This window comes from Haliotis cracherodii, unplaced genomic scaffold, assembly GCF_022045235.1.
Source record: "Haliotis cracherodii isolate W230 unplaced genomic scaffold, xgHalCrac1.p SCAF_5, whole genome shotgun sequence".
Lineage (NCBI taxonomy): Eukaryota > Metazoa > Mollusca > Gastropoda > Lepetellida > Haliotidae > Haliotis > Haliotis cracherodii.
Genome location: NW_027266308.1, coordinates 54,465,933 through 54,486,713, shown reverse-complemented (window position 1 = coordinate 54,486,713; position 20,781 = coordinate 54,465,933). Strand labels below are relative to the sequence as shown.

General features: G+C 42.5%; 1 protein-coding gene across 1 annotated transcript; it reads left to right on the top strand.

Annotated features, from left to right (window-relative positions):
- The first annotated feature begins 3,448 nt into the window (after positions 1–3,448).
- Positions 3,449–17,717, top strand: LOC139443934 (uncharacterized). The gene is made up of 12 exons (XM_071224821.1): positions 3,449–3,637; positions 5,041–5,189; positions 6,120–6,218; positions 6,959–7,115; positions 8,926–8,971; positions 9,628–9,783; positions 12,221–12,276; positions 12,988–13,125; positions 14,674–14,845; positions 15,415–15,525; positions 16,406–16,624; positions 17,448–17,717. Exons 1-12 carry the CDS (start codon positions 3,471–3,473, stop codon positions 17,661–17,663), a joined length of 1,686 nt encoding a protein of 561 aa, XP_071080922.1. The 5' UTR covers positions 3,449–3,470; the 3' UTR covers positions 17,664–17,717.
- Positions 17,718–20,781: the final 3,064 nt, after the last annotated feature.

The window sequence follows — 20,781 nt, the reverse complement described above, 5'->3', positions numbered from 1 at the left end:
AATGGCATTGTTTCGCCGGTGGATCTACCACAAAATTCCACAAATCACGTCATAGTGTATTGTGACGTGACTTTAAACTTTGTGGTGCAAAGTGGTCCCGTTCCACAAGGCGATCGGATTGTAGCGCAACGACAGTCGTGAGTTTCTGTTAAAGTATGGGAGTTACGATAACCTTAGTGCTACGATAACTTTGTGGAACGGACGCCTGAATTCTAAAGGTGGACCGCTGTGTGTTATTAAATTAATATGTGCCAATATTTGAAGTATTATTCTGTTAAACACAAATGGGTTACGTTATGGATCGTGAAGGTGTCTGCCTATTCAAAAAATTACAAATGGCAAGTAATAAATTAAATACTAAACTTGCTCGCTTTCGCTCGTCAAACACCAGAACTATTCACTCGTTTCATAAAATTGGTTTTACGCGGGAGCTCGTTTAGTATTCTATACAACTCCACTCGTTTCGTCTCAGTTTAGCAGGATTCGTGGACCATGTATAACGCTTTAAATTGGTGTGTTCTTTTGTCCTCAAATCAAAGTGTACACCTAACTTTTCAAGGTAGATCACATGGTAAAACTAATGATGGAAGGCATGTATACCATGTTTGAAGTAGACAGAAATAAGACTTATACGTGGATAAATATTTTATGAACGCTTCACTTATCATGATCGTGTACAGACTGAGGGTCGTTGTAAGTTGCTTCAATTTCTTGTTATAACAAATAACAAAGGAGTCCCTAGATTCTGTCTGTAATATACTTTTCAATTTGACAAACATCACTCATAATTTTAAAAGATACATCAAAGGACAACTACGTGACGTGTTCACATTCATAAACTTGATGGTATAATGAGTTTACGTATATTTTGCCAATCCGATCGCTGACTTTTTTTATAGGGCTATTTACAGTGGACGCTGTTGAATTCGTCCTCGAGTTGTCCTCGCCACACCCCTTTCCTTTTATATAGTATGCTGATACTGGGTGTGACCATATATCTTGTAGCTGCTATTTTGTGCGTTACAAACCCCTGGGAGTATTTTAACATATTGCATTTCTTTGAAACATTGAGAAACATTTTCTTAGAATCCAAGTACTGAGGCCACTCCCATCGTTCAAGTATTTACCTAATGAAAAAGTCTTTATCTCTCCGATAAGGTGTGCAAGACTGGGGTGATTGCTCTGGTCTATATTTTGCCCCTGGTTTATGGGCAAAGCTTACGTCATAATGGGAACATGGGGACTCTTGACCCCTGGGTGTGCAATGGCTTCCACTGTGAAGTGACCAGTGACCACCTCAGTGGACAACATGGCATTAAATCAACGGGAAGATAGATTTTATCTTTCAATTAACACTGACGTAGAGGAAAATATAGGAAAGGAGTGAGCGAGTATGGTTTTACGCCGCTTTTAGCAATACTCCAGCCATATCACGGCGGGGGACACCAAAGAAACCGGGTCTTCGGCGTGACGAGCGAGAGCTTTAACCACTAGGCTACCCGAACACCCCTAAAGGAAAGGAAGTATGCATTCATAAGATATAAAAATAATAGTTTTGATCAAATACAGCATAGAAGTGGCCATTGTAATTATTATCAAAAGAATATCCCATATTCAAAAGGTGAGGTGAAAACAGGGTTTTACGTCGCGTGCATGCATGTGTGTGTGTGTAGCTTTTCGTGCTGGACCGAACGTAAGCCGATTTTATAATGCTACTAGCCTACTGAGATACCACGCCACAGTTTAACATGCATATTTCACTCAAACAAATTACTTCCAAACGACTTGTTCTTGTACCGGAAGGGTAACTATTTTCTAACGTATTTTGGTTTGACGCGGCCAGGGGATCGAACCAGAGACTTTCCGCTCTCCCATTTAGACGCTATATCCACCGTACCACGGAGGTGGAAACACATACACAAGAAATACGCTATGGCAGAACGTAACGAAACAAACCAGAGCACCAAACTATGTGTAAACCTGTAGAATCAATGGTGAAACCCCGTTAGTATCACTTGTACGGAAACAATTGTACATTTTAGATGATTAGTGTTTGAACGACTAAATTACTTTCACATATGTAGAACCCTCTATTGGAATGGACCGTCCGAGTTCCTGCATGGAGCCAAGCCCAATGGCCGATACAATGTGGACGGTTACATTAAGCTTTGGGGGTTGGGGGTTTAGTCAGGAACAATTTGACAGACGGTGGAGTTGGAAGTGGTTGATCTCAACAGTATGACATGACCTGCTGTAATGCGTCTCTTTATTGACAAAAGATTACGGTTGGACGTATATAAAGTGCATGTACTAAATTTATTTCAACTCTCACTGGGTCGGTGGGGTAGCCTTGTGGTTAAAGATTTCGCTCGTCACGCCGGAGGCCCGGGATCGATTCCCCACATGAGTACAATGTGTGGTATTGCCGGGATATTGCTAAAAACGGCATAAAACTAGCCTCACTCACTCACTCAACTAATCCATGGCTACCCCACCTCATTGATTCGGTGATGATGACGACATGTTTGTTTCAGGTACACGCGCTGTGATGTACACCATCAAATCACTTGCTATATGGTGTTACATAAACGTTAGGCACCAAACACTTACTTCTTGATGGAAAATGTGTGAGTAAGTTCTTTAATCGTAACTATAACTAATAACTTGAACCTACACTTTATGTGTGCGTGCCTCCGTCCGTCCTGCCTACGTGCCTGCCTGCCTGCCCGCCCGCCCGCCGCCTGTATGCCTGCCCGCCCGCCCGCCCGCCGCCTGCCTGCCTGCCCGCCCGCCGCCTGCCCGCCCGCCTGCCTGCCTGCCTGCCGCCTGCCTGCCTGCCTAAGACCTGCCCCACTTCAGGCTTTGTCCCACACCATACTGCCACGCTGTGATATAAATGAAACACTGTTAAAATGGGCGTTAGACCCAATTCACTCACTCACACTTCATTGACAATTGTGGGTTATTTAATTTATTTTTTCAAAACCAAGGACTTCACATCATCATAGTCGGTATACATGTGCCTCTGATAAGGGACCGCCTCCGTGGTCTAGTGGTAGAGCGTCCGCCCGGAGAGCGGAAGGTCCGGGGTTCGATCCCCTGCCGCGTCATACCAAAAGACGTTTAAAGATGGTACTTGTTGTTACCCTGTCTGGCGCTCGGCATTAAAGGGCTAAAACAAGGACTGGTATACTGTGTCTGAGTGGGGTATTCATGTTGAACTGCGGCTTGTTATCTCAGTGTGCTAGCACTATAAATCGGCATCAGTCCGGACTAGTACAAGCAGCCACACACAAACACATGTCAATGCACGTCGCTATATAAATGCAATAATCTTGGACGCGACGTTAAACTCAATTTCACCTCACCTCACCTCTGATAAGAGTTTACTGCAATGCTCAGACCGGCAGTATTTAATCTTAGACTATCCTGGAAGGTTTAGCAATCGGAACCTGGCAGTCACTGGCAACATGTGGTTAGCGACAGTCCTGTTCTGTGTGGTTCCTGGAGTCCTCGGACAAAGTCTGGTACAGAATGGCGACATGGAGTCCTTGACCCACTGGGATTGCGGGGGTTTCCATTGTGAACTGACCACTGACCATCATAGTGGACATCATGGCATCAAAGTATCTGGACGGTAGTGTGCTACTTTTACGCAAGACTTAAAACGAGTAATAGTGAGTGAGTATGGTTTTACGCCGCTTTTAGCATTATTCCAGCAATATAACGGCGGAGGACACCAGAAATGGGCTAAACGCATTTTTACCTTGTCAGGAATCGAACCTGGGTTTTCGGCGTGACGAGCGAACGCTTTAACCACTAGGCTACCCGACCGCTCCTACGAGTAAAAAAAAGGAAAACTGGAGTAGGTACTAGTCAACTAGTCCACAGTATTTCAAACATAATTAAACGGGGACACATATTTATTCAGTAGTGTCACTGTTCTCAAGACCTTCTCATAAGTGATTACATACCCAGGCTCATGGGTTTTACCAAGCGGAAAACGTCCGAGACCTGCATCACTTCGGGTTTTCCTCCCACATCAAACTGCACGCCGTGATATAACTGGAATATTGTTCAAAGTGGCGTTAAGCCCAACTCATTCATTCAGTGATTGTTATCCCGAGAAACGTTTGTGTCTTTTTACATTTAGTTAGTGGGTAGTGCATTGGTGGATACAGAGTGTTGTTGTTTTTTATATCACAGATTGTTTGAAATATTGCTGATTGATCTCAGTATAATTGATTCTTATTTACGTTTGAAATCACATATGGATTAATCAGATCCATGACAAACATGATGATGGAGGTCATGCCTGATTTGACCTCAGGAATAATGTATTGTTATATTTAAATATTTAGCCGGGTTTTCTAAAGTCTTTAAAGACCTTCACTGTTAAATTGAAATTGTAACATTGAAATCGTCTTTTCGAAGATAGTTGTCCTGGGCTATGTTATCTGGGGACATTTTGGTTGGGGTAACTTTCCAAGGAGGGTACAGTTTTCGAGGAGCCAGTTGCCCTGATACCTCGGACGAGGGCGGTTCCAACGTTTTAGTTTCTCTTTCCAGGAGACCGCCTCCGTGGTCTAGTGGTAGAGCGTCCGCCCGGAGAGCGGTAGGTCCGGGGTTCGATCCCCGGCCACGTCATACCAAAAGACGTTAAAATATGGTACTTGTTGTTACCCTGTCTGGTGCTCCGCATTAAGGGGCTAAAACAAGGACTGGTTGGCTCGGAGTCAGTATACTGTGTCTGAGTGGGGTATTCATGTTAAACTGCGGCATGGTATCTCAGTGTGCTAGCACTATAAATCGGCATCAGTCCGTACTAGTACAAGCAGCCACACACACACACACACACACACACAAACACACACACAAACACACACACACACACACACACACACACACACACACACACACACACACACACACACACACACACACACACACACACGTGCATACATGTCGATATATAAGTGCAATAATCTTGGACGCGACGTTAAACCCAATTTCACCTCACCTCACCTCACCTCTTTCCAGGAGTCAGACCTGGCAAGGTCCCTCCCAGACCCTGCATGGAATCAAAGCTAATGGTCTGTATAAAGTCGAGGGGTATATCAAGTTGTTGAACGACCAGTCGGGTCACATTGGACAGAATGTCGAGCTGGAAATTGCAGTGAGCTTAAACAGTAAGTCTCACCTTTCCTTCTTTCTTTTGGTCACCAGTATCCCATGCTGGTCGTTAGATCCTGCTGATGAGGATCTGGGTGCTACGATGTGTAAATTGTGACTGATTGTTTGTCATCCTACCTCGATAATTACATATCGTGATAACAATAAAGACACTGTGGTAACATTGACTGATTGTTAGTTTTGTCATTAACTGGTACACGTTGGAAACATCATTTCTTGACGTACATACGTACACCCTTCAAAAAAAAGAAACGCACAGGTAGATTTTTAGTAAATTTATTGCAGCTAATAACGTCGATATATTTAATTCAATATCATACATACAAATAGGACATTTAGGAGATCGATAGTCACATGTTATCGTTGTACAAAGTTATTGAAAACTGTTCATTGTCATGTCACATAAGGCCACAAGGTTGCCCCGGGCAGTATTCACGGCTCTGCATCTCCTCGGCACTGACTGAATAAGTGTACGACTTCTGTCCTGCAGAATTCCGCGCCATTCTGCTTATAATGCGTTGGCCAGTTGTAGGAGTGCCTGCGGCGTGTTCTGACGTTGGCGTACACGTCGATCGAGTTCTTCCCAGAGGTGTTAGATTTTGTTGAGATCTGGAGATCTCGACGGCCAGGACAAGACGTTGATGTTGGCATTATGAGGGTAGTCGTTTTGACGCACCGTTTGTCAAATATAAGACCACCAACATTTTCCAATAACATATATAAATTTATGTACCGGATTTTTTTGTGTTGTCAGGTTCAATTTACTACATACTATCTGTGCTTTTCCTTTTTTTGAAGAGTGTCTTTTTATGTTTCGATTGTTCGCGTTTCTTTTGGCGGTGAGTGTATATTCATCAAAACACACCTGCAGATGCTGTCAATGTCGGTCCATACTTGAATGCAAAACGTTGCATGTGTTATTGCAGATGGCAAGACTTCCTACCTTAGTGCTGCAACCCACCCATTGGCCAGATCTAGTGACGGATGGATCCATATCACTGGAGATTTTAATGCCCCTTCGCAAGGTTGGATGGTGTTTAACCAAACAACTCATATTGTTTAACTTAGACTTACAACAGCTGTAGCGCTGACACTATCGTAACGTCCATATGCTAATATCGACAATTATAGCTGAACTCCTTTACTTTAGGCTTATACTTACAGTAGATGTCGTACTGAGACTAGCCTAACTCCAATACTCTAACAAAGTCTGAGGCATAGGGGGAACGGGTGGCCCAGTCGTCGCGATTCGCTGTGCAGAGTTGCGTCCCTTGGGCACGCCAGAAACCTATGATTGTGGGTTCAGATCCCGGTTCGCCAAGATTATGTTCCTAGGTTTGTCAGCACCATACCCGTGCTCGTGGGTTTCACCGAAGTGGTAAACGTCTGAGACCTGCATCACTTCGGGCTTTCCTCCCACATTAAGCTGACACGCCGTGATATAACTGGAATACTGTTAAAAGCGGCGTTAAACCCCACTCACTCACTGAGGCATAGCGCTGATGCTATAGTTACTCCTAAACTTTAACATAGACTTACACTAGTTGCTGCGCTAATGTAGCATTGCACATGTAGCTTTGTAATCATTTCGAGTACCATGACCTTATTAAACACAAATCTTTTGAATACAACAACAAAGTGCAATGGAAAAGCTAAATACAACCATACTCACTTGCTTTACATCTTGAGAAATACAAATGACAATTTCCCTGGCATGTTCTGGTATCGAAAGGGGTTCAGGCTTAATGGTGGTTGTATGTTGTAGGCATCAAGGACGTCAGGATCTACTACCAGGGACCGGCCACCAGCACCAACTTCGTGACGGACTCTGTCAGTGTGACGCCTGTAGGAAGTAATCCTAACTGGCGAGCAGAGTCAGACGCTGTCATCAACAGAGTCAGAAAGAGCGACATCAACTTCGCGTAAGGCTAAACATACAGCACATGTCCCCTCTAAACTACACGCCCTCTTTAAACCCATTATTTGACACGCTTCGTATACCAGATTTAACTTGTAGCCAGTAGGATGGTTGAGTGGTGTCATTAACATAAACAAATTTCATTTTGAAGGCACGTCATTATGTTTTATGAGTCTATAGCTTTAATAGATAATTACATCACCAGCACAGTCATGAAGGTGGAGTTACGAGTTCAGTATCAGTATAGTATTAAGTGTCATCATACACAATAAAGTCAATTTTAAGAGGGTACGGGTGGCCCAGTCGTCTGATGCGCCGCGATTAGCTGTGCAGAGTTGCGTCCCTTGGGCACACCAGAAACATATGATTGTGGGTTTGAATCCCGGTTCGCAATAATTATGTTTCTAGGTTTGTCAGCACCATACCCGTGCTCGTTGGTTTCACCGAAGTGGTAAACGTCTAAGACCTGCATCACTTCGGGCTTTCCTCCCACATTAAGCTGACACGCCGTGATATAACTGGAATACTGTAAAAAGCGGCGTTAAACCCAACTCACTCACTCACATTGAAGAGAGGGAATCACACAGATCAGCCAATAATGGGTATGTCCTCCAACTGACGTAGAAATATGCTATAACTGGACACGGAACGGAGAACGGCAGGCTGCGGTAATATGGCGTCATTCCTCAATCAGGCCTTGTCTTGTAAATGGGGTCGTTCTCTGACCCACCGATCAAGAAACTCCCTCAAGCTGTTTTAGGGACATGTCGGAAGGTCTTGACGGCCAGGGCAGGACGTTGACGTTGTTGGCGTGTAAAGAGTTGGTTGTAATCCTTATTGTGTGCGGTCTGGGTCTGTCTTGTTTCTGCTGCACACATGCCAGGACAACGGGACGTAGTACCGGATCTGGTTTTGGGGCACTCAGATTAGCCTCGAAAACGACCAGGGCCCACCTTAGCACTACGACTATTGTAAGCCTTTGTTAAAGTATGGGGCTTACGATCATCTTAGCGCTAAGATAGCTTGGTGCAAGTGGGCCAAGATCTGGTTTGACGTCACGGCGGATTCTCCACCATACTTCTCGACCTCCTGAACATAAAATCGTGCCTTCCGTTCCCTTCGTCGGCTGTGTACTCTGATTCTCCCATCAGTCCGGTTAGGGTGAGACTCTTTGTCAATTCTTTTGCCACTGACGTACAGCTCGAGCTCAATCTCAATCTCTGACGTGTTGGCAACTTATGCTGCTCCACAGAACTTCATGTACGTCTGAATACCACGCAGTCTCAATATTCTAGACATTGGCGTTCTGCTGACTGGGTGGTGGCAGCTGGTTACGGCACCGTCAAAATATACGTTCCTGAGGTGTAAAACACGAAGGTTGGGGTCCCCGTCGGGGTTGATTAGGGTCACTGGTACCGCCAGTGTGAGGGAAAGGAGTCTCGTTCCGATGACCCCCTCTCTCTATTAAGGTGATAATCAGCATGATTGTTGTGATTTGTTATTAAATTCCGTTGCTAAATATCGATGTTAGAGGTTTTATCTATCATTACACAATGGTTGAAACATATCAAGCCTTACTTTTGCATTATGCAGCATTTTATTGAAAGTTTGGACATTCTAAAATTTGGTATCCTTTAGAGACCTGGCACGCTGTGATAGTACTGGCTTTAAAACCAAACTCAACTCATTCACTCACTAACTGGTATAAGTACTATGACGTACCGCTATTGGTTTTATACGACACACAACGGTATAATGGTATGATTACATATGAAGCCGTTTTGTTGAATTAATCTTGTCAATGCTTCTTGCAGTGTCTCCCTCGCCAGTGGCATTAACCTTGGCCAGGTTGAAATTGACGTGAGTATTATTCTTTAAGCGACATTCTCCTCAAATCTTTGCCTTAGCACGACTCTTCAACTCCCTATCTTATTCTCATTATATTCATTCTTTTAATGCCTTCTATAAATGACATACTCCACAACGCCTTCTTCAAGTGACGTACCCTCCAACGACATCCTCATCAAGTTCCGTACTTCCTCACTTCCTCTTTAATAGCCGTGCTTCTCGACTCCTTCTTTAAGTGGCGTTCTCATCATCAGTTACTAGGAGGCACGGGTGGTCCAATGCAGAGTCCCTTTGGCACGCCTGAAACCTATGATTGTGGGTTTGAATCCCGGTTCCACCCGATTATGTTTCTACGTTTGTCAGCACCATCGTGGGTTTCACCGAAGTGGTAAACCTCTGAGACCTGCATCACTTCGGGCTTTCCTCCCACATTAAGCTGACACGCCGTGATATAACTGGAATACTGTTAAAAGCTGCGTTAGACCCAATTCACTCACTCACTCGTCAGTTACTTCGCAACTCCTTATCTCATAATGACGTACTCCTCAACACTTTCTTTTGTGACGTGCTCCTCAAATCCTTCTTTCAGTGACAAACTCAACTCATCACAAACTTTTCATCATCCTCCCCCATACCGAAATACACCTTTGATTAATATGTCCCAACAGGTTATTCAGACAAAGAAATCCTTTGCGTTCGGAACAGCCGTAGCTTGTGATGAATACTTGCATGGTAATACAAAATACCAGAACTTCATCAACCAACATTTCAACTGGGCTGTTACTGAAAATGCGCTGAAGTGGGACATTATGGAACCACAGAAGGTGAGCCATCCCGCAGCTCTCAATATAGTGATAATGATAATGATGCATTTTGAAGCAAATAATGATGCATGTTGCAGCACATTATAAAAAAAATGTTGATGCACATTATAGCATCGATTAATGTTTTAGCACATTATAGCATAAATTCTTGTTGTAGCAGATTATGACACTGATTCACGTTGTAGCAGATTATGACACTGATTCACGTTGTAGCAGATTATAACACTGATTCGTGTTGTAGCAGATTCTGACACTGATTCACGTTGTAGCAGATTGTAACGCTGATTCACGTTGTCGCAGATTATAACACTGATTCACGTTGTCGCAGATTATGACACTGATTCATGTTGTAGCAGATCATAACACTGATTCACGTTGTAGCAGATTATAACACTGATTCACGTTGTAGCAGATAATAACACTGATTCACAGTGTAGCAGATCATAACACTGATTCACGTTGTGGCAGATTATAACACTGATTCACGTTGTAGCATATTATAACACTGATTCACGTTGTAGCAGATTATAACACTGATCGTGTTGTAGCAGATTATAACACTGATTCACGTTGTAGCAGATTATAACACTGATCGTGTTGTAGCAGATTATAACACTGATTCACGTTGTAGCGGATTATTACACTGATTCACGTTGTAGCAGATTATAACACTGATTCACGTTGTCGCAGATTATAACACTGATTCACGTTGTAGCAGGTTATAACACTGATTGTGTTGTAGCAGATTATAACACTGATTCACGTTGTAGCAGGTTATAACACTGATCGTGTTGTAGCAGATTATAACACTGATTCACGTTGTAGCAGATTATAACACTGATTCATGTTGTACCAGATTATAACACTGATTCACGTTGAAGCATATTATAACACTGATTCACGGTGTAGCAGATTATAACACTAATCGTGTTGTAGCAGATTCTGACACTGATTCACGTTGTAGCAGATTATAACACTGATTCGTGTTGTCGCAGATTATAACACTGATTCACGTTGTAGCGGATTATTACACTGATTCACGTTGTAGCAGATTATAACACTGATTCACGTTGTCGCAGATTATAACACTGATTCACGTTGTAGCAGGTTATAACACTGATCGTGTTGTAGCAGATTATAACACTGATTCACGTTGTAGCAGATTATAACACTGATTCATGTTGTACCAGATTATAACACTGATTCACGTTGTCGCAGATTAGGTACTGATTCATGTTGTACCAGATCATAACACTGATTCACGTTGTAGCAGATTATAACACTGATTCACGTTGTAGCAGATTATAACACTGATTCACGGTGTAGCAGATCATAACACTGATTCACGTTGTAGCAGATTATAACACTGATTCACGTTGTAACATATTATAACACTGATTCACGTTGTAGCAGATTATAACACTGTTCGTGTTGTAGTATATTATAACACTGATTCACGTTGTAGCAGATTATAACACTGATCGTGTTGTAGCAGATTATAACACTGATTCGTGTTGTAGCAGATTATAACACTGATTCGTGTTGTCGCAGATTATAACACTGATTCACGTTGTAGCGGATTATTACACTGATTCACGTTGTAGCAGATTATAACACTGATTCACGTTGTCGCAGATTATAACACTGATTCACGTTGTAGCAGGTTATAACACTGATTGTGTTGTCGCAGATTATAACACTGATTCACGTTGTAGCAGATTATAACACTGATTCATGTTGTACCAGATTATAACACTGAATCACGTTGTAGCAGGTTATAACACTGATCGTGTTGTAGCAGATTATAACACTGATTCACGTTGTAGCAGATTATAACACTATTTCACGTTGTCGCAGATTATGACACTGATTCGTGTTGTAGCAGATTATGACACTGATTCATGTTGTAGGAGATTATAACACTGATTCATGTTGTAGCAGATTATAACACTGTATCATGTCGTAGCAGATTATAACACTGATTCATGTTGTAGCAGATTATAACACTGATTCGTATTGTAGCAAATAATTATAACGATGCATAGCAAGTGAAATCAATTCTTTGCTGTGGATTTTTTCTGAAGGCGGACTTACATAAAACCTGACCCAGTTAAAACCCTAATCATATATCATTATGTAAATGCATGCGTGTGAAATTGCATGTATGTTATTCTCTAGTGTCTATCAAACTAAGAAAAGTAACAGGGGACCGACCAACGATATCTTCGAGGTCGTGTCTGTGATCCTGTGAGATTCATCACCTGTTTCTGATTTAAAGATTAGGTTAGCATGGTTGGGTTGAAAACAGCTGCCTTGAATGTCTTCGATTCAGTGCAATTAACCTGCTTGTTCGAACTATATATAGTTGACAAGCCTTTTAATTTACTCGAAATAACAATACACAAGATGTAATAACATATAAATTAATGTTTCATAGGGCCATATCAACTACCAACTACCGCTGGACGCAATAAACAAACTCAGGTCACATGGGTAAGTGAGGAGTATACAAAATAAACGATTTATTTCATTTCGTTAACTTGTTGTTTTAAAACTATTTTAAAAGGGTTATTAAAACATAATTATATACACGTAGTGGTGTCAGAATACCGTAGACGTCTAAAGCATATTCAGATTTATTGTTTAAGCCATATTGAGATTTATTGTTTAAATATTTATATATTTATATTCGCTGATGTATGTCCTGCTAGTCAACCGGGAACAGATCCTTTGATCGCATTTGGCACGCGTCCCTTGGACACGCCAGAAACCTATGATTGTGGGTTCGAATCCCGGTTCGCCAAGATTATGTTTCTAGGTTTGTCAGCACAATACCCGTGTCGTGGGTTTCACCGAAGTGGTAAACGTCCGAGACCTGCATCACTTCGGGCTTTCCTCCCACATTAAGCTGACACGCCGTGATATAACTGGAATAATGTTAAAAGCGGCGTTAAACCCAACTCACTCACTCACTCCTTTGATCGCATTTGGCTGTGCAGTGCAGTGTCCCATAGGTCCAGGATCCGCTGATTTTGGGTTTAAATCCATGATACGACCCAGTTATGATCCTTGGTCCGTTACCAGGTTTGACCTGAACAGCTTAGATCTCAGACACTCACCCTCCAACATTAAACTGATGCCACTGTCACTGTCACTGAAACACTGCTTATAAGGGTGTGGAATTGTGGTCACTATATTCTATAGAATAAAGGTCCGGGCCCACAACATCATCTGGTCAGTGGACAGTACGGTGCCACAGTGGGTGCGCCCGCTGTCCGGCAACACGCTGAAGGACACGGTCAAACATAGGATCCAGGATATTGTTGGAAGAACAAAGAACTTGTAAGTTAATCATTCGGTTGTTAAAGTTAAGCATAGTTTAAAAAAATATATATATAAGATGTATCTCGTCAATTAAACTTTCAGGGCGATCAATAATGCTTAGTTTTCTTTAAGGTAAAATATCCCGTTTTGAAATATAAACAAGTATGTAGTTAAGGTTGTCCAGATTATAAATGTAATGGTTTTCCTCTCGTCCCTAAATTTAGCCACCATTTTTAAATTCATGTTGTTGTTTTAATTACTGACCAATGAGAAAAATGGCATGGCGACCTGGTCATTTCATTTGACGATAATCTTTTATTAGTTATTGTTGTATTATTTTATTTGCAGATATATATTTTTTCTAACAAAATACCGCCATGATATTGCTGGAATATTGCTAAAAGCGGCGTAAACCCATACTCACTCACTCACTCTTACGGAATAAGTTATTCTAAATATAGAAAAAATACATAGTTTTAAGTGATCTATTAAAAGTATGGCTGGATGCGAAAAGCAATAATAGATAGTTTCAGTAGACTATGAATCAATCTTTTTTCGAGTCCATGAAATGCATCTACGCTTTGGACAGCAAGCATGCCATGAGATAAAGCCCCCAAGTTGTCAAGAAGATCCATGTTCAAGATCACAAGGGCATTAGGTATGAGACAATTAGCGTCCCACCAATCTGTCTCGAGAACTTTAAACAATACTTTGTTTGTATGGTTGGACAGGTTATTATCATAATGTATAGCAATACTTCAGTTTATGATTTCCCTAATTATATAGATGCAATGTCTTAGTTTCGCCCAATAAGTGCAATGACTTGCAGAGGCATTAATGGTCACCAGACACTTTCAGTATTATCCCATGTATCTGTGTGATTGACTGTGGGTTTCATGCTGACATGCAGCACTGCAATATCCATCCATCACAACAAGAGGTCATATATTATTCGAAAGTGGACTTTGTATGACCACGTTAATATGGCGTAGTAATGCACTCTTTGTTTACAAATATTAAGCAACATAAATAGTTCACGATCTACACCACTTGAAATATTCCAGTAATCAACTGTTGAGTGAAAATATATACAGTTTAAATGTTAAAAAGAATCACAAAATATGGGATGAAATAGCCCCTACTGAGATCGATGCAATCAATCACAAATTACAACTAAAAGGAAGCAAAAGAACACCTGATTTTTCATATGACCTTAGATAATCTGTCATGGCTGGTGAGTTTTGCATCACGGCCTTCCTATTCGGGGTTTTCTTAACTTGTTTTGAGTAGAATATACCCTCCTAATAATAATAATAATAAGAAGAAGAAGAAGAAGAAATATCTTACTGTGTATGTATTTTGTTGAAACCAGTATTGGATGATAAAATATATGAAATGATACATATTTCTTTGAGGCCTGTGGTTGGTGAAACATCAAAAATAAATATTTGACAGAAAGCAATCTGGAGTCAAGACAGTAGGCACGAAACGCATTACCCTAATAGAAACTATAAAGTATTTAAAATATTATGGCGACGCCATTATTTCCATTCCGTAAAATTTCAGAGTTGAACACTGGGACGTAAACAACGAGAACCTCCACGGCTTCTGGTTCCAGAACAAACTCAACGACCGTGACTACAACTTAGATATGTTCCGCATCGCCCACCAAGCTGGTCCCAATGTCAAACTGTTCCTCAATGACTACGCTGTCGTTGCATCAGGAGGCCTCACAGGGGTACCTTACATTTACCGACAATGGTTGAATACAGTAAAGCCCCAATGTCACTGCTGATCCTTGGCGGTTTGTCAATAGTCAATGGTAGGCAGAGCAGAGGCTGACAAAATGGGAACCAATCAACGTGTCTGGGAGCGATGAAACACATCAACCAGGGCCATATATTCCGCGAAGATATAGTTATACTACGACACTCATCGTTCCCGTATTTTAACACTATACTGTAGTCGTAGCGCTAAGACTGTTTTGTTAGACCGGGCCTTGGTAACTCATTGTGGCAGCTAGATCTTGTTCGATCTTCATGTTTTCTGACAACAGCTAGGTGGGTTTGGAATCTGTTCTGTCCAGGACATTCAGTGAGGTTTAACCACGTCACCATTAATCATGTTACTGTCACACAGGGTAAGGTTATGCCACCGTTTCAGAGTCCTGCTTATGTTATAGTCGGAATCGTTCAGTGGACTCTCAGTGGAGATTTCATATGAGTCTGGAAATGTATTTGTCGCTTTTTATTAACATCTTCCAAGATCTCTTAGGTCCAAATACGAACTTTCCCTATGTACTTGTAGGCGTACCGTGAGCAGGCTATAAGGTTCAAGAACGCGCACGTTGGTCTGTATGGAGTGGGCGTGCAGTGTCATTTCCAGCCCAACCAGTACCCAGATCCTACGTTGATCAAGGTAATAAGCTTTGTATTTACGTCTTAAAGCCACAAGGATTATTGCGCCTGTAGCCTGGCTGACCTTCTGAGCTTCGTGTCTTGCTCAAAATATGAAGTGGTCGTAGTAGAACCTTCCTTCCTGTGTTAGAAATTATGTATGGCTGTCCCTTAATTATTGGGTAAGTGAGTGAGTGTTTTAATGTGGCTGTAAACAACATTTCAGTTGCATCGTAGCTCGATAGCTTATTGAGTGAGTGAGTGAGTTGGGTTTAACGCCGCTGTTAATAGTATTCCAGTTATATCACGGCGTGTCAGCTTAATGTGGGAGGAAAGCCCGAAGTGATGCAGGTCTCAGACGTTTACCACTTCGGTGAAACCCACGAGCACGGGTATGGTGCTGACAGACATAGAAACATAATCTTGGCGAACAGGGATTCGAACTCACAATCACAGACTTCTGGCGTGCCCAAGGGACGCAACACTGCACAGCAAATCGTGGCGCCTTAGACGACTGGGCTTATAGCTTATTGAGGATGGATGACCAAAGTGACGCAGGTCTTAGACAATTACCACCTTAATGAACCAAGGAACACGGGAGGTGACAGTCCAAGGATCACAGTCTGGACGCAACTGGGATTCGAACCCATGACCATCCGATCCTGACAACTCAAGGATATGGCACTGGATATCGAAGCAATGTCTACTCGGTGATCTGAGTCCAAAGTATATAGAACATCACACAGAACATAGTACATTGAATGATGGTGGCAGTGATATACACTTCTCATTTATGAGTATAAATATGCAATGTATATATATTAGTTTGTGTGATAAAGAGAAACGGCAACGACTTCACCATACCGTGATGTTTCCACAATGATATGTGTTGGTACCACCAGCAACATCTAGATACCATTGCGCAAGCTGGCGTCCCTATCTGGGTGACAGAACTTGACGTGATCAACGATGACGCCAACAAGCGAGCTGATTGGTACGAGACCGCTCTGAGGGCGTTCTATGGCCACCCAGCTGTTGAGGGCATCATGCTGTGGGGATTCTGGAGCAAGAGACACTGGAGAGGGGAACCGGCAGCCCTGGTGTCTGGAGACTCCTTCACAGTAAGAACTGATGCATCTTTCTGATCCCCTGTACTCTCTCCTCTGTCATAATTCTTCTTCTCTCTTGCACTCTGCAGTCTCTCGTCATCATTCTGCTTTCTTTCAGTCTCTACTCTCTGATAATTTTTCAGTTCTCTTGCCTTGTGTACTCCCTTATATTTCAATTATTCTACTCTCTTGCATTCTGTACCTAACAGAAACAATCTGTTCATTTGCACACTCTACTCCCTCATTATCCCTCTGCCCGCTCGCACTATCTACTCTCTCATGATACACTTTATGTCATATTTTAAAGGTGGTTCAATGATTGTCAGAAACTGGTCACGGTAACTGAAAGATCTTCAAGATCTCTAAGGTGTATGTTTGTTTGTTTGTTTGTTTGTTTGTTTGTTTGTTTGTTTGTTTGTTTGTTTGTTGTACCAGAGTCCTGGTACGAGGGTTGATTTTCTAAACCTCACATTGAAGGAACTCCGTAACAGTGAAATCTTATGTTGTGTTTGTTTGTTTGCACTCGGCAATATTTCAGCTATATGACGGCGGTCTATAAATAATCGAGTCTGGACCAGACAATCCAGTGATTGATATCATAAACATCGCAATTGTATGTATGTATGTATGTATGTATGTATGTATTTATGTATGTATGTATGTATGTATGTATGTATGTATGTATGTATGTACTCTTTCTCTTTCTCTCTCTAACTCTCTCACTTTCTCACTCTCTCTCTCTCTCTCTCTCTCTCTCTCTCTCTCTCTCTCTCTCTCTCTCTCTCAGCGTATGTATCATGTATGAGTGACACTTGTCTTGATTTGTCTTGATCAGGTAAATGCTGCGGGGAACAGGGTCCTGGATTTGCTGGAGAAGCAATGGATGACCCATGTGTATCACAAGCTGACGGGGCATAACTTCAAGGTACGCGGCTTCCATGGCAACTACGAAGTCCGAGTCAAGATTAACGGCAAAGAAAATACTTCACTCCGTCAGCATTTCACGCTTGGAAGCGCATCACACGCCGTTCACATCCATGTAACTCACTGATATCTGTCGCAAAGGAAAGGGTTTACTTCTCCAATAAAAGCTTCTTAATCTAAAGCGTTATTAGTTGATGATTAGTAACCTTTTCACTCCAAAATAAATCAATTATTTTTTTTAATCTGATTAGTGTATCCTGTTCGTGGTTCGATAGAAGGAAAACAATAGTGTCTGTTTGAAGAGTATTCCAGTTATATAATGGAATGTCTGTATGATGTGAGAGTCAAGGTCTTAGTAACGCAGGTTTCAGACCGTTACCACCTCGTTGAAAGTACGCGTACAGATATGGTACTGACACACCAAAGGTCATAATCAAACGATTCTGTTACGATTACAGGGCGCAGCCCTGCACAGCGAAATTCGGCATCTTCAGCCAAAGATATTTCAGGAATGGATAGTTAGCTTATGTAAGTAGGCAACAGGTAGTCAAATTCCGAAATGCCATCAATATGTCTACAATAAAGGTTTTGAAAGCTTTACTGAGGCCTTGGATGTTCTAACTTGCCGTATGACCCTCTTTGAAATCTTCGAAGAAAGAGAATGTTCGATTGTACCTCAGAAGTTGTGAAATGTAGACACCAAAGGCTGAAGCTGATAGAGTGAGTGAGTGAGTGAGTTGGGTCTAACGCCGCTTTTAATAGTATTCCAGTTATATCACGGCGTGTCAGCTTAATGTGGGAGGAAAGCCCGAAGTGATGCAGGTCTCAGACGTTTACCACTTCGGTGAAACCCACGAGCATGGGTATGGTCCTGACAAACCAAGAAACATAATCGGGGCGAACCGGGATTCGAACTCACAATCATAGGATTTTTTTGGCGTGCCCAAGGGACGCAACTCTGCACAGCAAATCGCGGCGCTTTAGACGACTGGGCCACCCGTGCCCCCTGGAGCTGCTAGAATATCGCTGGACATGAAAGGATTTCTGACTATTGAAAAGTTAAAGTCAACTCTCTTGTCTTGTGGAAAGTGTTTTGTCACTCTAAATCTTTGTGCATAGATCTTAATAATGATCAAATGAGGCGGCCTCTCTAGTCTCCTTTATTTATAACCGCCTCCGTGGTCTAGTGGTAGAGCGTCCGCCCGGAGAGCGGAAGGTCTGGGGTTCGATCACCGTCCGCGTCATACCAAAAGACGTTAAAAGATGGTTCTTGTTGTTACCCTGTCTGGCGCTCGGCATTAAGGGGCTAAAACAAGGACTGGTCGGCTCGGAGTCAGTATACTGTGTCTGAGTGGGGTATTCATGTTAAACTGCGGCATGGTATCTCAGTGACCTAGCACTATAAATCGGCATCAGTCCGGACTAGTACAAGCAGCCACACACACACACACACACATACACGTGCATGCACGTCGCTATATAATTGCAATAATCTTGGACGCGACGTTAAACCGAATTTCACCTCACCTCACCTTTATTTCTAGTTCAGATAGGTAAATCAGTGAAAGGGAATGGTCTATTTTATGGTTACTGAACGATATCGAATGATATATGTGAGCGTATCCTGCGCCAGCAGTGGGCACAACACATTGTTTACATATCGTCGTCTGGAGATGCTGTTGTAGAGTAATATGCTACTGACTGTGGATAATACTGGATTTTCATTGGTCATTCAAATCACGATTATATTGTTTTTATTCATTTACTGACTTGGCGTCAAAAGACATGTCTGCCTTTATTGCATCACACCACTCTATTGAAAGCATAGTGAAGGAATACGAAGAAACAATCTCGGATATCATAAATATCGTCCAATCAAAACTGCACTTGTTCAGCAATGTTTGAGAATGACCTAAAACCATCGGTTCTACATTGATACCATCCTGACAAATTCACACATTTATAAATTATAAACATGCACGTGTGGCTCAAATACGACAATGAACTAAGCGGCAAAGAAAGTATAGGTTAGCAATTTGTAATTTTCCTAAAAACAGCGATAACTAGTGGAAAGTGAGAGAGAGAGAGAGAGAGAGAGAGAGAGAGAGAGAGAGAGAGAGAGAGAGAGAGAGAGAGAGGGGGGGAGGGGGGGGAGAGAGAGAGGTATGGCCGAAATGGGGGAAGTACATGTCCAAATTGTCAGAAGGTTTGGTTGTACACCATTGACAGTAGCCAGGCTGATTCAACGGTACAGGCAGAGAGAGGACACAGGACAGGCCTAGAACTAGACGACCCCGAGTGACAACACCAAAGGAAAACGGTCAGATACGGCTCATTCACATGCGAAACAGATTCGTGACGGCGACGGCGACGGCGACGGCGACGGCAGCAACAGCGTTGGGACATCCCATTAGCCAACGTCCAGTACTACGACGACTTCGTGCTGCTGGAATCCGAGCGTATCGTCCTTTCCGAGGAATGGTACTGACTGCTCAACATCGACGCCTGAGACTGCGATGGGCGAGGCAGGTTCGACGCTGGCAAGTGAGAAATTGGCGTCGAGTGCTGTTTACTGATGAAAGTCGGATTAACTTGTTTCGAAATGACGGCAGAGAACGAGTTTATCGACGCAGAGGGGAACGTTTGGCTCTGCGTGTATTCGAGAGGTCCATCCATTCAGCAGGGGAGGTGTCATGGTGTGGGGCGGTATTTGTGGAGATCAGAAGACTGATTTGGTGATCATACAGGGAAACCTGAACGCTGTGCAGCACAGAGACCAAGTGTTGCAGCCAGTTGTGCTTCCGTTCTTACAAAACCAACAGCAGGGGACATTGTTTCAACACGACAATGCCAGACCCAATTCTAAACCAGCAGAACGTTAACGTTTTGCCCTGGCCTTCCCACTCACCCGATATGAATCCTATTGAACATTTGTGGGACCATCTTGACAGACAGATTAGAACACACCATTAGCCTCCCGTCAACAGACAAGAATCGCAGCAGGACCTGAGAGACGAGTGGCAACGGATTCCAGTCCACGTCATCAGAAGACTGACGTCATCGATGAGGCGGCGTATCACAGCATGCATTGAGGCAGCTGGAGATCATACACGCTATTGAAGGCAACTGTGTCGACAATGAACTTTTAGTGTGTCTGACAATTTTTTGGTGACATTTCAGACAACTTTTGAAAATGAAATTTCTTACCCCACCATTGAGCTTACATTACCTGTGATTGCACAATT

What these genes read in the sequence shown, in the direction of transcription:
- LOC139443934 (XM_071224821.1), top strand. Translation starts at nt 3,471, where the DNA reads ATGTGGTTAGCGACAGTCCTGTTCTGTGTGGTTCCTGGAGTCCTCGGA. An exon ending in AAGAGCGACATCAACTTCGC is followed by an intron (nt 7,116 to 8,925) that starts GTAAGGCTAAAC and finishes TGCTTCTTGCAG; the next exon opens with TGTCTCCCTCGCCAGTGGCA. An exon ending in ACATTATGGAACCACAGAAG is followed by an intron (nt 9,784 to 12,220) that starts GTGAGCCATCCC and finishes AATGTTTCATAG; the next exon opens with GGCCATATCAACTACCAACT.